The sequence below is a fragment of the Juglans regia genome, chromosome 14 (assembly GCF_001411555.2).
Source record: "Juglans regia cultivar Chandler chromosome 14, Walnut 2.0, whole genome shotgun sequence".
NCBI classification, from domain to species: Eukaryota; Viridiplantae; Streptophyta; class Magnoliopsida; order Fagales; family Juglandaceae; genus Juglans; species Juglans regia.
Window position 1 is genome coordinate 3,382,194 of NC_049914.1, and position 17,832 is coordinate 3,400,025.

Here is a 17,832-nt window from a genome sequence, read left to right on the forward strand (position 1 = left end):
GTTGAGTGAAAAATATTTGTTGCTGACCTGGCATCTTTGTCTCCCAATATTTTTCTTTTTAATTTTTTTTTTTTTTTTTATAGGCATCTCCCAAGATATTGATTATCCCTACTACTAAAACATGAAACGTGTTCTTTGCTTCTGTGATACTTCTGTACTTACTGGTGTATGTAAAACCTACTGCTTAAGAGCTTCAACAAGATACTGGAAATTGTTTCAGTGAACGCTGTTGTCTCTATCATGCCTGCGGAACCGATGTTATAGCAGACATGTTTGGTTTGCAGATCGAGCATTAAGAAATGAGAATGTCTGCTCTCCTATTCCTTTGCAAATAGCATTTCTATCTTTTTGTTTGGTCACAAAAACGAAATTATCGGCACAGTTGATGTGTAAAGTACACCATTACTATTATTTAAATTAATATATATTTTTTTTATAAGTAATCAAGAAATTATATTCATAAAAGTAGACAAACTCAAGTTTGGATATAGGGAGTATACATGAGAAATCATTATTTAAATTTTAAGATTTTTCTTGCAAATTAAATTATGCCACGTTAGCATTTTACCAGATGCGTTATCTACACTGACTTATAATTAAAAAATTTCTTTTTTAATATACATTTACAATCATGAAATTTTATATGCACTCCAAACCCTAGCAATATATTTCAATGTGCACCCTCGTTATAATTTTAATTGCATCTCATTTGTTTTTTAGTTCAACGTGTAACGTCTACATATATATTTTTTTTAGGAAAATGATAGGTTGCCGGAATCTCGTGCCCGGCAAGTGTACGGATAAGTGCATTTGTGTCTTTTCCTTTATCATTTGTTTGTGTTTTTTTAAATATTAAAAAAAATACACACAAATGCCTAAAAAAGACAAAACAAATACACTTATTCGGTCACCGTAACATTATCTATCTGTTTTAACTATTTTGTTGGGTAATAACAACAAATCTTGTATCCATAATTTTTTTTTACTATATGAATCTCAAAACATGTTTAGCCCTGATTTGATTTCACAAACCTTTGAAACCATTTTATACAATCTCATTTTATCTCAACATTCAAATATTATTTAAATAAAAACATTTTTTAATTTCAAATTTTTAAATTTTCAATTTTTTTCACATAATTAATACATAATCATTACAATTTTATCAAACTTCCAAACAAAATACTAAAAATAATTCAATTTTTTCAAATACTAAAACAAAAATTATATTAAAAAATTACATTATAACCCTCTTTTAACTTTATAATATTTTTATTCAATTTTTTTTTCTCTACTTTTTCAAAATCCTATAAAATTTTTAATTTAAATTATTTTATTATTATTTATAAATTTTTCATCACGTCTCATATAGTCATATGATCTGTATAACCAAAACTTGAGAATACGAGTAAAGCTCTCAATTGTCTGAATCCCAAAACTTGTATAAAGGTGAGAATGAGCACGGACTAACGCATTCAAAACCCATTAAAAATAAAAATATAGATCCATAACTTTTGCCATCTTAAGGTCCAAATCACAAGGGATAAGGATAAGACCCCACAGTTACATAACGAGCTGTGAAATTGGTAGATAAGGTGGTTATAAGTTAGGAAAATGTTAGTGGAGTTCTTTAAATTTATTATTTAATTTTATTTTTTATATATTTTAATATTTTAATTAATTTATTTTTATTTAATGGTTAAGAAAGTGATTATTATTGAAATTGTGTATTTTTTTTAATGATTAATTAGAATGTTAACAAAAATACTTAAAATAAAATGACCCTATAAGTTATAACTTATGAGAGCTTTCAACTCATGGACATACCTACAATTCGTATAAAAGAAACGATGCTGCTTATACATCCATCGAGAAAAGTCACCGAACTTTTGTACCGATATATTTCATTTTTTTTGTTTACGTGAATAATAGTAAAGTGCTTAATATTGCTGCTCTCAGCCTCTCATCTTAATAAGGTGCTTATGTGACATGATTTAATTTAAAAGAGACATTTTAAAATTTAAATTTTACAAATAAAATGTCGATAAAATAACGAGTATTTCAATAAAAGAACTCATAACAGCTAATTTCTAGTTGCCCTTGGCCTGAGAATGGATATATTTGAGTGGATCGGTAACATGGGCTTCATTCCTTAATCCTTTCACAGGGATTATACTAATTTTCCTTCAAAAAAAAAAAAAAAAAAATGCTTGAGGGGACGGTACTCTTTACTGTCAGTAAAGGAATGAACAGAGAGGAGTACACCAAAAGATTCAAAAAAAATTCGAGGACTATAAACAATGTGACAAACTACATATCGATTCATTCGGAAAATGGAGGGCTAGGAGACAATTTTGTACAAAGACCCTCTTTTTGAACACGATATCTTGTAATGATGCCTTCAAAAAGATACCAAAACCTTTTAATTCTTTCTTTCTTCTTCATTTTTTTCCTCTCTCTCTCTCTCTCTAAGAAAATCATCATCCTATTCCCACAAACAAATACATCAACAAATGCATGGGGGGGTGGGGTCCCATCCCCATCCATCAAAACCGTCCGTACAAAAAAAAAAGGGTTGATGAGAAAGCTAGCTAGGGTTATGATTTACAGCTGGTGTGATTTTGGATCCCACTGATCTTTCCCTTTTAGGCAAGGACAAACCCACCCACCCTCCTCCTATCTCCATAGTTTTTGTTTTCGACTTTCCCACAGCCGGCCAGCTTCATCTGCTGGCCAGGTTAGACTAGCTTGATGATCATTTATCCAGGTCATCATGGACGTCCATGGCTTGCTTAATTTTAAGGCTCGCGCGGCTAGATGAATATATATTAATACGGCTCGGCTCATGATCATCAGACCCGTGAGTACTAGTAGTACTGGTTGCATGACAAGGTGGAAGGTGGGATCAGCAACGTCTGATGTAAGTAATCAGAACTGATTGCATGTGTCTGAGATTCTTTCTTTCTTTCTTTTCAATCAGAGAGATTGAGGGTGCATCACTGCATGCATGCATGGGATATTATATGGCCAGTGGGAAGAAAAAAAATTAGCAAGTCCTCCTGGAGTCATCATCATGCATGCATGGGAATAATTATAATGTACATGTTATGGCTGCATGCATGGGATGGCCGGTGGGTGAAGGATTAATTAGTTCTATGGCAGTACTAGTACTACTACTGAGCAAGAAAAAAAAAAAAAAAATGGCAAGTCCTGGCGTCATCATCATGCATGGGAATAATGTACATGTTTTGGGACCACTCTCTTTCCCTGCTACCATAATTGAAAGATGATACAACAAATCTTCTTGGGGTCTTGATCTGATCATAAAGTCATCTATCTGCACTAGGGAAAAAGAAAAACAGCTCTTCTTTTGGGAGTAAAACTTACTGTTCTGATTGTTTGGTGGAGTATTGATGTGAGGTTAGTAATTCTATATTGAACGTCTATGGCTATCGTGAACCGACTGAGACCATACAACTAGTACTACTACTCCTCATTTTTCATGAAAACTTACTTATTATAGACATGATGGTGTCAGTCTCGCTCAACTTTATATATATATATATATAATATTTGATATCAAACCACCTCATTCATATATATTATTAGGAATTAATAACATCATCAACAGTATATATATATATATATTGTATTAATAATAATATTAAAAGTTACAGACAGTGAGGTTAGAGGATCCTAACAAGAACCCAATCAAGCAATTACAGAGCAAGAAATTAAAAAAAGAAAAAGAAAATACTGTTCGGAAAATAACTTCTACATGAAGTAGAGCTAGTCCCTTGTTTAATTTTGGTTTTTTTTTTTTTTTTGAGTTGGGAGATGAGGGTTTCGAATTTCATACCTGATCTATTTTAATGGTTGAGAGTTATGATAATCAGATCACATGTTTTTGACGTTTAATTTTGACTTTTGATGCTAAGAGAGGATCACCTGATCAAAGGTGATTTTGCAGACATTAATTTCAGTGTTTAAACGATATCATGATTAGTGCGATGTGTAGTAGACCGTTTCAAAGTAATTGTTGTTGACTCTCTCTTCCATATTTTAAATAAGATTAATGTTATAAACCACACTCTATATATTTTCTTCTAAAAATGTAGAAGCATTTTTTATCACTCCAGCTTGGATCTATCTTTATTTTTCTAAAGAAAAACTTGCTCGAAAGTTGATGGATAATGACACCTAATCATATTAGCTAGGATAAGAACAGGATGACGATGTAATTTATAAAATTTTATTTAAGATAATATATAGGCGCCAAGCAAAAATATTGGGTGATGGTTGGACTTGGACAGAACGACTGAACAGGAACTTATGGTCTTCTCAATGCTGCGTGTGCATGCTATAAATGGGTAGATTTGCACAATTCTATCTTTCGAAATCCCTAAAATAAGCACACACAAAAAATAAAAAATAAAATAAAATAATTCAAAGAAGGTTCAAACAGCCAGGGGTTGGGAAGGTTGCATGGCCTCCGTCGTCCCGGCGGGAAGTTTCTGATATTTTTTTCTCAAGAGATTAATTCGTGTTAGGTGGGAGCTCTGGGGTCACTCAACAAAAGCCATATATACTTAAGCATGAACTGATGATCTGTCTTTCATGTGGATTTAAAATTTGAAGGAAGTAGTATTTAGAAGAAAGAATGAATGTACATGCTATCGCTGCTAGCTGCATGTTCTTCAGACGTCTCCTCGGCAAATGGTTAAAAAGGCGACAAGGGTATTAAATTAGTTTGTCCTTTGTATGGGACGCTTGCATATAGCTGTTAAAACTAGGTCAAGCTCATGTTCATCTCCTCCCCACAAAAAGGTCAAAAAAAAAAAAAAAAAGGAGAAAAATAATGTGGAAGCTCAGCTGATGATCAGTTGTTTGGGTAATTTGGTATTTTCAGGTATTATAATGAGATATTTTGAGAATACCTCAGTACCCATACTAGGCTGGATAATGATATACACAATATTTTTTACAATACATGATGATGTAAAATGATGGTATTTTTATAAAACGGTGTTTCTTTTATATGATATTTTACAATAATACCTTTTATTTTAAAATATATTGTGAAAATTAAATATTGTGTGTTATTTTTCATTATTTAGAGTTCTTATATTTATAATTAGACCAGGACAAACGAATAAAGTTATAATTTATCCCCGCAATAATTTAGTAAATTGGTACACGTACGATTTTAGCAGGCCACTGATCAAATTTAATATATTAATAATATGGTCAATTTTTTTTTTTTTTTTTTAACTTGTGCACATGATGTACGTTATTCCGATCGTGCTTTAATTTATTTAGTAAGAAATTGAGGTTTTTAAAAAACAAAATAAAATCTACGTACGTTGCAAATTAAGCTTTAATTGTTATTTCTTGAAATTCAATTGCTAATTAATTTTATTAGAAAGATAAATTATATATATATAAAAAAAAGTCCCGATCATGACAAGATGATCGTATATAATTACTTGGTTATTATAATGATGATCTCGTACGTGACTGAATATATTCCCTGAAAAGTGAAGGAGATTATTGATCAATGACCACGTACATTACTTGGTCCATTTTCTGTTTTTTTATAACCGAGTTTAATTACTTAAAACTTTGTGCCTGATATATATTTTAACTGATCATTTTTATTTATGTGATGAAATATAGCATATAGCATAATATAAGAAAATTACTTCTGGCATAAAGTGACTACATAAAAATAAATTTATAAATTGATGTGACTTGATATAATACGTCGTATTATAAAATTATTTTTTAATTTATAAATTTATTTTATATAATCTTTTTATATCACTTGTTGGAAGACTTGTGCTCTGCTTTTCATCACGTACGTACAGCTAGCGGTAGCCTTATTTTACTCGGATTTAAAATTTTATAGTAATATATTAAACTTCTAAGGCTCTATTGTAATTAACTAGCAAGTAACAAATATTTTATAACTATTCATAATATATAGTACACCAGAAAAAAAAATATATATATATATATTTAATCGTTTCTGGGACTAGCTAGCTATATCTAGCTCATGTACGACCGAGATAGATAATGGTGAGGATGGAGCAAGAATTTTTGAGAAAAAGTAAATTTCTTAGGGTTTTTATCTATTTTTATTAATGATTGTTAATAACTAATTTGTTTATTTCAATAATATTATCTTTTGTCCAGCGAACTTTAATATCCACATCCCTAAATCAATTAAGACTTGATGCCTCACAAAATAAATGCCAACCTATGGGTAATTAAAAATTATAGTAAATTATAAGGTTGCTCGCGATCTATATATCAACTGGGCTTTCAAGAAACATAATTTACATGTGTGATTAATTTAGATAATTTGATTGGAAAATCTTAAACTATGAGTTAAATGTAAAGTTTTAAAATAATATTCTAATAACAATACAAATTCAACATGATCAAGATTGAGAAGGATACATAATTAGAGAAGTGCTACAGTTATAAAAATATCTCAAAAAAATAAATTCACTGACGTAATCGACTTAGTATAGTACGTTAGATCTATTTTATAATAAAAATAATTTTATAAACTAATGTATCACATAAAGTCATGTCAGTTTGTAAATTTACTTTTATGAGATATCAACTTTATTATGGCTAAAGCATTTATCAAATGAATAATGCTACATACAGTCGTGGAATGCACAAACGTCGTGCAGTCGCTTTGAAAAAAAGTAGAGTCTACTATTAAAAAATTAATTTCTTTTCATGTGGATCCTATATTTATTTATTTTTTTTAAAGTGACTGCACGGCACTTGCATATTCACGATTATAAATATCATTTATCTTATCAAATATACTATACCGTCGGTAAAAAATAAGAGATTTTACTTTAAACTCAGGAATTACCAAATTATTTGCAATGTGTACATGATCAAAAACTACTGGCTATATATACAATTACATTGCATTAATATCAAATTATAAAAGAAGGGCGAAAATAAAAAGATCAGGTGTAGGGGAGACCAGAGGAAGAAGACAGACCAAACTCCAAGCAGATCGAACGAGCCAAAATGTTTAGCCGCGCTAATGATGATCGGTCAAATACACTGTCCACGCGTCATCTAGGCAAAGCTGTAATGGGATTGTGGTAATTGTATAATGTCTCGCCATCTGTCACTCCCTTGTTAGATGTTTTATATTACGTACTACGTACGCTCTTAAAATACTCTCGCTCTCTCTCTCTCTCTCTCTCTCCACGGGAGAGAGCGAATGTGTACGTTTATCAATCAGTACTGTGGGCTAGTGCGTGGGCCAGACCAATATGTCTAGATCAGTTTATAGTTTGAATTTAGTTTTTCTAACATATATAACGTGAAATTATAATTTATTTTAAAATTTTAAAATAAATTTTATTATTTAATTTATATGTTAACACTTTTCACATGCTCAATATATACTAATTCACATGCTTAATATATACTAATTATTGAATCACAAATTCGGTTTGATATGGATTGAGATTTGCATATTGATTTATTTTAAATTATAGTAATAGTTGTTTACGAATTTATATGTTGTATTATCTACTGTATAAATTATAGTTCAAATTCAACATAAAAGAGCTTGTTATGATCAAGTTTAGGTAAGGAACTCACATGACATCTAATATAATCTCTTGTATTTTTAATTTTGAGTAATGCTAGATATTATTTTAGAGTTTGCAAGTCTCGCATACTTATTTTAAAAAATAGTCGAATTTATTATTAAAAATAATTTTTTATGTGATCTTAAATTCATCTATTTTTTTCAAAGAGAGCGGTTAAGATTTGCACCAAATATCATTTTCTATTTAACTTTTATTAAAAAAAAAAATCATTGTGAGTGTGTATGCATATGTGTAAGTGTATTTATTAAGAGAAATGACATTTACAATCATATAGTATTGCATAAGTACCTTATATTTTTTTTTTTAAAAATATAAAATTTATATAAAAAAATTAATTTTTTAATAATAAATAACATTATTTAAAAAAAAAAAAAGTGCGTGATATGTGCACAATTATCTAGCATTCCTCGTTTACTAATTTGCTACAACGAAGGTAGGTTGGAATGAGTTTTGTGTATAAGTTTGTAGCTACCTGTGTTTTGAGTGACGAAAGAGTGATGAATGAAGCGGTGGACTCGGATCCTGTCCCCCAAGAAAAAGCTCCTCTTTGTGCAGACTAGTACCTGACTTACCTATCGCTCTCTCTCTCTCAAACTTAAGAGACATGGGTGACCAATATGGCCTGCCGGATTTCCGGCAGTTCATGGTCGGAAGAACTCATTTTCCGTCCATAGCACAGCCTACCGAGTCGTTCTTTCCTCAAAGGAATGCGGCAGCTCCACTCCACTACGAGCCTATTATGGTTGGAGAGGTTTTGCCTCGAGGGCTTGTTGGGTTTGGCCACGATTCCCCTAGCAGCGTCACTCCCACAACAGCAACTGCAACCAGTTCAGCTGCTGCTACGCTCTGTGGTTCAGTGCAGATGGATAGTGGATGGATGGGGTATGATATGGAAAATACTAGATGGCCGAGGCAAGAAACTCTAACCCTTCTTGAGATCAGATCTCGTCTCGATTCTAAGTTCAAAGAGACTAATCAGAAAGGACCATTGTGGGATGAAGTTTCTAGGTATATTTCGACAAACTGCACCATATCCCACTTGTCCTTTCGTTTTGATTTTTCGCTCTCTCAGTTTGTCACTTTTCTTGCTCAAACTGGGGGATGCTTGATTAAGAAACCCTATTTCCTTTTCTTGATATATAGTGAAGAAGATGACTGCTTTTCCTCTTTCTTGATACTCTTCTATTTTATGCCATTATCGCAAAAAGGTGACAAGCTTTTGAACCAATTAGTGTTTCGGTTCCCTAGTTTAGTCTCTGAAAGGGACAATCCATTTAAGTTAACTGAGAGACACAGGTGTTCTTTTTCTCTGATAATTTCTGGTTTTGTCTAGGAAGTTTGGCTGACTCGTTCTGAAAGCTTTAGTACCCATCTATATAGACTGGGTTGATCTTGTTTTATCATGACATGGCTCGTCCGAGAGTCTCTCTCTCTCTCTCTCTAAAATCCATTTTACCGTTGTGTAATATAAAGCTCAGAAACCTCTTAGCTCAATTAGGGCAATGGAATCTAGTATAGGAATGCTTTGACTATTTTAATGAAATTCAATTATTGAATGATGCTCAGCGATCGAGGAATCATGGGCAAATTGACATGCTACTTAATCTTACTAAGATATTAATTATTCATTGACAACGTTTTTAAGGATTAATGGATCTTAATTCTTTAGTACGTCTAACTACCTGGTCATCTCGTTTGAAACTTCCTAGAGGCTAGCCTAGCTAGCTAGGGAAAACACCTGAAACTAAGATTTTATTACTCCTAAACTCGATTTAAAATTGTTGTTACCATCTTATGTTAAGATTTCCCCCATATTTGTTGCGGTGTTTTGTTTTCATTCAGGCTAATGGCTGAGGAATATGGATACCAGAGGAGCGGGAAGAAGTGTAAAGAGAAGTTTGAAAACTTGTACAAGTACTACAAGAAAACTAAGGAACGGAAATCTGGAAGGCAAGGAGGGAAGCACTACAGATTCTTCCGGCAGCTAGAAGCAATATATGGAGAAGCAAGCAATCATGCCACAGTTTCAGATACCCATCTTGCTAGAAACAGCCTTCCTAATTATCAGATTCCACATAATGTGATTAACCAAGAAAATCAAGAAGTTGATCTTCAGACCCCAAGGCTATCTGATCAGAGCCTCAGTTTCTCTAACTCATCTGAATTCGAGACCTCGTCCTCGGAACACAGGATGAATTATCAATCAATGGAGAAGCAGATAGGGATGAATGAGATCAGGCCGGAACGTTACACAAGGAATAAGAAGAACCTGAAAGCAAAGATTGAGGATTTTGTGGACTCACAAATGAGGAAGATCATGGACACACAAGAGGTTTGGATGGATAGGTTGTTGAAGACCATTGAAGATAGAGAGCAGGAGAGAGTGTTCAGAGAGGAAGAATGGAGGAAGCAAGAGGCAGCCCGGTTTGATCAGGAAGTACATCATATCTGGACTAAAGAGAGAGAGTGGGTTGAAGCTCGAGATGCAGCATTAATGGAAGCTTTAAAGAAATATATAGGGAAAGGACTAGAAGTGTCCCAATCAGCTGAGCCAATGGCTGTAGAAACTCGAAGCCACACAGAAAACCAGGATGAAAATGGGAAGGAAATTACCTACATTAACAACAGCAGATGGACAGAATTGGAGGTTTCAAGTTTAATAGAGCTGAGAACTAGCTTGGAACTGCGGTTCCAAGATGGTGAGCATTTGGACGAAAGTCTTTGGGAAGAGATAGCTACAAAAATGGGTTCTTTAGGCTATGACAGAAGTGCAGTCGAGTACAAAGAAAAATGGCAGCATATCAGCATTTATTATAACAAGGCAATAATGGAGTGTAACAAGAAGCGCAAGGAGGATTTAGATTTGAGAACCGGCAGTTATTTTCAGCAATTTGATTACTATCTTGGACAGGAAGTTTCTAAACAAAGGCCAGAGAGCATCGGGCTTCAGCTGATGAATGAGGGTAGTCTTCCACCTTCAAGTTCCAATGATAGGGACCAGGCCGACGTCCATCGACATGGCTTTCGCCATGAAGGCGAAAACTTGTGGGAGAAATATGGTGTAAGGTACTGCAAGGGGAAGACCAGCAAGTTTAATTAGCTCAAAAAAGAAAGGCAGACTTCAGTTCTTCAAATCTCAAAATTACAAACCGAAGTAATTAACTTCTTCAGGATTAAGGTAAGATCGATTTCTGTGGGTTGATCAAAGATAGGTTTGCTTTTCGGTGTAAAAGCTTTGTGACTTGGGATGCATGTGAATATGCTGTTCATGACTACTTCAATCTGGAAGCTTGGAGATTCTAAATGCCAAATATACGACATCATGTGTTTTTTCATGTCAAGATATTTTCCGAGGGGATCATGAGCTAATATCAATATGCTAGCTAATTGAAGTTTGAAAAGGGGTTTGTGCATTCAGTACCGTTGTTGATCAATGATTCAATTGACAGAACTGTAGTTTTCAAAGTTTTGTTTTTTCCCCTTTATTTTTCTGTTTGTATTCCTCTGATTTTTCTTTTTACGAGTGGATTAATATTATCTGCTGCAGATCATGACCTTCTAGCTTGTTGAAATATGATGTGCTAGCTATGACAGCAGAATAATATTCGCCAGTTTGGTTATGATCATCATATATATTCTGAATAACTTTCTGGGTACTGCAGGTTTTCGTACAATGATTTTTCTGCGACATCAACCTTAATTAAAGCATTTCAAATGAACATCAATCGACGTTCCATCTCTTACTATCATGTATGTAACTTGATGATCATGAGATGTCTGTCTAAACTTTCAGTAAGTACATGACGTTGAAGTCTTAGGCCGGAAGAGTTTGTTTGTCTGAGCAAGAAACTAGCACTGATCAGTACTGCTTATATAAAAAAATGAAAAAGGAAAGAATTAATAGAAAACGCCAGCCGCAGGCTAGGCCGGAAACTTTGCGAAAACTAAGGATTTCTTGTCGATCTTGTTGATCTTCAGGCGAGACGTTGGACGTTGTTTTCTGTCCAGCTTCTCAAATAATAAAAGGTATTTGGGATAAAACAAAGATTATAGAGAATTTTTGTACGCCCACTGTTAACACGATCATCCTTGGCATCGACGGATCGAGGATATGCATGTTATAAACACCCTCCGGTCGACTTGATCAAGAGTCCTCAAGACCCTCGATCGGTCGGTCACTTTCTTTCCATTATTTTTTGATCATGTGTATAAGGACTTAATTTACACTGACAGGTTAACCTCAACACAGTTCTTACGTAAACCAACACTTTCATGATGTCTCCAACAGTGTCTGTACCGTACGCACACCTCCGATAACGATAACGGTAATAACTCCTTTCCGAGATTTCTTGAAGTGTATACGGGGGGCTTTACACTACTACAAATATTTATTTTTTCTTTTATTACTGTTGTGGTACAACCGTAATAAAAGAAAGCATTCAAAGTACTTTCTACAAAAGCGTGGTACAACCGTTGTGGTTGACCCCTCGTCATGGTCAAAGTAATACATGAATGCTGAATGCCGGCATGCTTTGAATGCTTGGGCTTCAGCCCGATAGGAATAGCTTAGGGCCTGTACGTGTGGCTAAAACTTTACTCAAACTCGACCCGAAATGAAAAATCAGTTGTCAAAACTTAACCCAACTAGCCCATGTGAATTAATTATTTTGAACCCTTTACTCATATTCAGAAGCCATATATTGCCTTGCTTGGCTCTCGTTTCGCCGTAGAGTAACGTTAGATATAATATTAAAATGTATATATTTTACGATTTTTTTTTTTAAAAAAGTTAGGTTTATTATTAAAAAATAATATATTTATCTATTTTTTTTAAAGAAATGAGAGGGACTTAGATGACTTAGGGCTCGTTTGTTTTCGGAGATGAGATGAGATGAGATTAAAGTTAAAAAATTGAATAAAATATTGTTATAGTATATTTTTTAATATTATTTTTATTTTGAGATTTGAAAAAGTTGAATTGTTTATTTTATTTTGTATTGGAAGTTGGAAAAATTGTAATGATTAGATAAGATTAGATGAGATGAGATGAGATGTTTTCTCAAAACAAACGAGGCTCTAATCTTATGTACCATTAATCAACCTGTTTCCCTAACAAACACGGCTTCTTCTCATTCTTCCTTGACACTTTGCATTAGAGATTGGGAGGCATTTGGCCCCCAAAAAGGGGTTTTAGATTCCCGGGGAGTCTCTTCTCTTAATACTCATATTCTCCTATAAGAAAATATATTTATAATCGTGAATTGTGTAACTGTTACATAATCGTTTTGAAAAAAGTAAACAAAACACAAGATCCACATGAAACAAATTAATTTTTTAACAGTAGACACTACTTTTTTTCAAAGCGATTACGCGGCGTTTACACACTTCATAGTTGTATGTAGAATTACTCATATCTAAGCTTGATTGGTTACCATATTAATCATAAATCAGCAGCTGATTCAGCTCGTTGACCTGCCCTGCATGCATGCAAACGCCCTCTAAATCCCAATGTTTCACTTTACTGGAAGAGCTACCTCTTTAAGAGACATCAATGGAGTAACTCCTTCTAGTCACAGACATCCATTGGCCAACAACAAAAGGTGGTAATCCCACCAGTTCGATCCATAATTGAATGATCAATGCAACGTACCGTGGGAAGTAGATAGCAGTTGCAGCAGCAATTTGTAGGTCATGTCTATCATTTTTAAGCATTCTAGAAGTGGGGATCTCTTCCCTTTGTTATTTTCCCCTTCTTATTATTAATGATGAGAAAGAGAACCGACTTCTTAGCCCCACCTTTCTGCAAATATCATTTGCATGATCTCTGCCCATTTGTGGGGAGGCCGCTGGCTACGGCCCCTATATATATAGATGCATTAATTTGTTCTTTATCTGCTAAATATCTCTCGTCTGATTCGTGTAGACATGATCAATTGAGAATGCATGAGATCCTTTCTAATTACTTAACCGAATTGAATAATCCAATGCAGAAAGAAATAGACATTTTAATTAAACACTGGTCATGCGGGATTCATATTATCTGAAAATCTTATGCGATTAACATTAATGATGCGTTTATCTCTCTTTAATATTAGATCATTCAAATACAAGTACGTCGCACCTTTATAATTAATCGAGTATGGTACATTTGAAAGTTAACATTAATCACTCTCCAATTAAAGAATCACGTTGCATGCATCTAAATGTTTATAGTATCCTTTGCTTCAACCACTCTCATTTAAGTTGTGTTTAGATAACGAGTATTTTTAGGTATTCTATGAATACTAATGAAAAAATATTGAATAGTAATAAAAAGTAGGCGAAAATTAATAATAAAATAATAAATAATAGTGAAGTATTCTGAGAATACTACAAAACATTCTGATCTGAGCGGTATATTTTATCTCCAAATTTAAGTTTTATTTTTTCTAATTGGTTAGACATTAATGATTTAACATATACCAAATAAAGTTTATGAGTTAGTTAGAACAAACTCTTCATCATAATTTAATTAAATATTCTTAGTCTAGAAATGTAAATTCACTCGTTTACATTGCTTAATTTTTTAGAACAATAAATGATAACGCAAAAAAGACAAAAGGATCCTTCCTTTAAATACAGACCGACCATTTAATTTAGCAACCATTTTAATGCTCGGCGTTTATGGTTGGGCTTCTGCTGAAAAGGTAAATCGGAATTTGATGGGCAATGCGTATTTTAAAGCTATTTAAACTGTCTAAGCAAGCTGCTAATTAAAGCTTTACAAGAACTGAAGTAGAAAAACGTCAAAGAAAAAGTCCAAGAAGAGTTTGAGAAGTAATTAAGCAAAGAGCTGATCTTGTACCAAGCCACCATGCACCGCTCTGTAAACCCAGAAGCAACTTCTTTGGTGGGTTCTTAGTAAAATCGATCGAACTGGATTGGGTAGATGACTTTTGTACAAATGCCTATATATTAATAATGCACAGAAACTGTTTGTGTAAGTTAATACCGGTGATGCGTAAATGCATTTTTATTGTACTGCAAAATGAGTTAATGATTCAAATGAAATGGTGATCGATCGAGGTGGTTGTCTATTTTTCGGTGAGGCTGAATGAAGAAATTCGGTTTTACAAGAAAATATTGTTCATTGCTTATAAACATGTACAAGATTTTGTCCACAGCTAATGTGAGATTGTTCCTCAACACCCCCCTCACGTGCAGGTCAATACTTTTTCTGATCTTTGTTACGGGATAAATAGTATGGGCACTCATTCGTCCTGTAGCAGAGTCTAATACCATGAAGAAATTTGTGAGTCTAACTAATCTTATAAAACCGATTCTACAAGAGAGGATTGCTCATTGCTTATAAACATGCCTAAAACTTTGTCCACAGTCAATGTAAAATTATTCCTCAATACTGAATTTATTTATTATTGAGTCTGACCTATGATGATTCATGGAATTCGAGCCAAGTCAACACTTTTATGACTAAATGTAGAGGTCTGATGATCGATTTAGGTGACATAATTGGCCTCGTTACTTTTTGTGCGAGAGACACAAAAACAGAGAGACTGAGCTCTCAAATTTCTAATGCTGCTCCAGCCTCCAAGTGTTTGATGGATAAAAATGCCATCAAAATAGAGGATCATAGGCTCAAGGCCCATGGATTTACCACTGTTTGTTAGAGTTTTGATCCAACTTTAAACATTCTTCGAGCAGATCAAAACTGATTACATTTTATAGCAAATTGACACTTTCCATTTCTCCTTGTCTGGAACAAAAAAGAAGTTGATGATCTGCATTCAATTTTCTTGACTTCCACCACTTTGAGCTGTAAGCCACACCGCACTAATGTACGTGTTTCTTCCACTATTGTGTCGGATGTTCATTTTCAAGGTCGTTTCAACAAGTAATTGCCCATGCAATAAATGCATGTGAATCATTTCTGTTATCCTCGATACTCCATCGATCCAACAACATAGCCTATTCCGCCCATGGGTTTCCTTTTTGCCTAATACAGTTTCCTAAGCTCTAGCATTTAACAATTTGCGCCCACCAACGCTGTTTTGATAGCAAACCTCCCAAGACTGCTTTTATTAAAACCCACCTGCAATTTCATGCTCATCCCATTTTTATACCGTCATCCAACCTTACCCCTGTACTTCATTTTCTTCCTCGCTTCCTTCCCCTGCAGCTTTTCAATGGCTTCCTTGCCATTATCTTCTGCTTCACTCTTTTCAAACTACCATCTATTTTTCACAGCCATAGCTATCCTTCTTTCGGGCTTGCTTTTCTTCCTCACCCAGAAAACCAAGTCAAAGTCGCTCAACCTTCCTCCAGGGCCACCCGGATGGCCTGTCGTTGGGAACCTTTTCCAAGTAGCACGATCGGGAAAACCTTTCTTTCAATACGTAGAAGATCTTCGGCAGAAGTACGGCTCAATCTTCACCTTAAAGATGGGGACAAGAACAATGATCATCCTGAGCGATGCGAAACTTGTCCGAGAAGCACTCATCGAGAAGGGTATTCTCTTTGCTACTCGGCCTCGTGAGAATCCTACCCGAAACATCTTTAGCAGCAACAAATTCACCGTTAACGCTGCCATTTATGGCCCTGTTTGGAGGTCTCTGAGGCGGAACATGGTGCAAAACATGCTTAGCTCGAGCAGGATCAAGGAATTCTTCAGCGTGAGGAAAACAGCAATGGACAAACTCATCCATAGGCTTCAAACCGAGGCCAAGGCAAATGATGGGGCCGTTTGGGTCTTAAAAAACGCTCGATTCGCAATGTTCTGCATTCTTTTGGCTATGTGTTTTGGCCTGGAAATGGACGAAGAGACAGTCGAGAAAATGGATCAGGTAATGAAAACTGTTCTGATCACCCTCGACCCGAGAATCGATGACTATCTTCCAATCATCAGCCCACTTTTCTCAAAGCAAAGGAAGAGAGCTTTCGAGGTTCGAAAAGAGCAAATTGAATCTATGGTCCCTTTAATCGAGAGGCGTAAGAGGGCACTCGAAAACCCAGGATCCGATAAAACTGCAACATCGTTTTCGTACCTCGACACCCTCTTCGACCTAAAGGTGGAAGGACGCAAATCATCACCGACAGATGCCGAATTAGTCACACTTTGCTCAGAGTTCCTCAATGGTGGGACCGACACAACAGCAACCGCCATCGAATGGGGTATTGCGCAACTCATCGCGAACCCAGAAGTCCAAGGAAAGCTCTACGAGGAACTTAAAAGTACGGTTGGTGATCGAAAAGTAGACGAGAAGGACGTAGAAAACATGCCATATCTACAAGCAGTAGTAAAAGAACTGCTACGCAAACACCCACCGACGTATTTTTCACTGACACATGCTGTGACAGAGCCAACAACTTTGGCAGGGTACGACATACCCACAGATGCAAATGTGGAGATTTATCTGCCAGGCATTAGTGAAGATCCGAGACTGTGGAAGAACCCCGAAAAGTTCGACCCCGACCGGTTCATATCGGGCAGAGAGGTGGCAGACATAACTGGGGTAACTGGGGTGAAAATGATGCCATTCGGGGTTGGGAGGAGGATATGCCCTGGTTTGAACATAGCCACAGTGCATGTTCATCTCACGCTTGCCAGAATGGTGCAGGAATTCGAGTGGAGCGCTTATCCGCCAGAAAGCAAATTGGATTTTGCAGGGAAGTTGGAGTTCACTGTGGTGATGAGGAATACTCTCAGAGCGCTAATCAAGCCAAGGGTTTAAGCTATAAATTAGAGCTCAATGATACCTACAATCTCTATATATATATACATGATATTTCATGGTATGCATACCTTTTGTTTACATTTGAGTTGTTTTCCTTTTATTTTCTGGTTTAGTACTTCTTCTGCAATTTGGGTCGTGAGGATTGAAAGTTGATCTGGTCCTGTTTGTTCTGTTCTGTTTATAATTCTGCTACTTGGTCATCTTACCAATCCTGGGTTTTTGCTTTGAGATTCTGAAAATGTTTTAAGAATGAAAAAAAATGTTATTTTTGAATTTATTGTTTTAAAAACTAAAAGCTGCTCTAGTGATGAATGAATGGTACGGATGATATTTCTTCTGCCATGAGTGGAGTAAAAAGAAAAATGTTGTAGAGAAGAAGATAGCTACGACATTTGTGGTCATGATCATGAGTTTAATCTTTACCAGAACATGATTTCTACATCATA

At 34.8% G+C, this 17,832-nt stretch overlaps 2 protein-coding genes across 2 annotated transcripts; both read left to right on the top strand.

Moving 5' to 3' along the window:
- Positions 1-8,164: 8,164 nt before the first annotated feature.
- LOC109015411 (trihelix transcription factor PTL-like) lies at positions 8,165-11,308 on the top strand. The gene is made up of 2 exons (XM_018997883.2): positions 8,165-8,663; positions 9,498-11,308. Exons 1-2 carry the CDS (start codon positions 8,260-8,262, stop codon positions 10,753-10,755), a joined length of 1,662 nt encoding a protein of 553 aa, XP_018853428.1. The 5' UTR covers positions 8,165-8,259; the 3' UTR covers positions 10,756-11,308.
- A 4,370-nt stretch (positions 11,309-15,678) lies between these two features.
- On the top strand, positions 15,679-17,728 carry LOC109015403 (cytochrome P450 77A3-like). The gene has a single exon (XM_018997876.2). It carries the CDS (start codon positions 15,755-15,757, stop codon positions 17,381-17,383), a length of 1,629 nt encoding a protein of 542 aa, XP_018853421.1. The 5' UTR covers positions 15,679-15,754; the 3' UTR covers positions 17,384-17,728.
- The last annotated feature ends 104 nt before the right edge of the window (positions 17,729-17,832 follow it).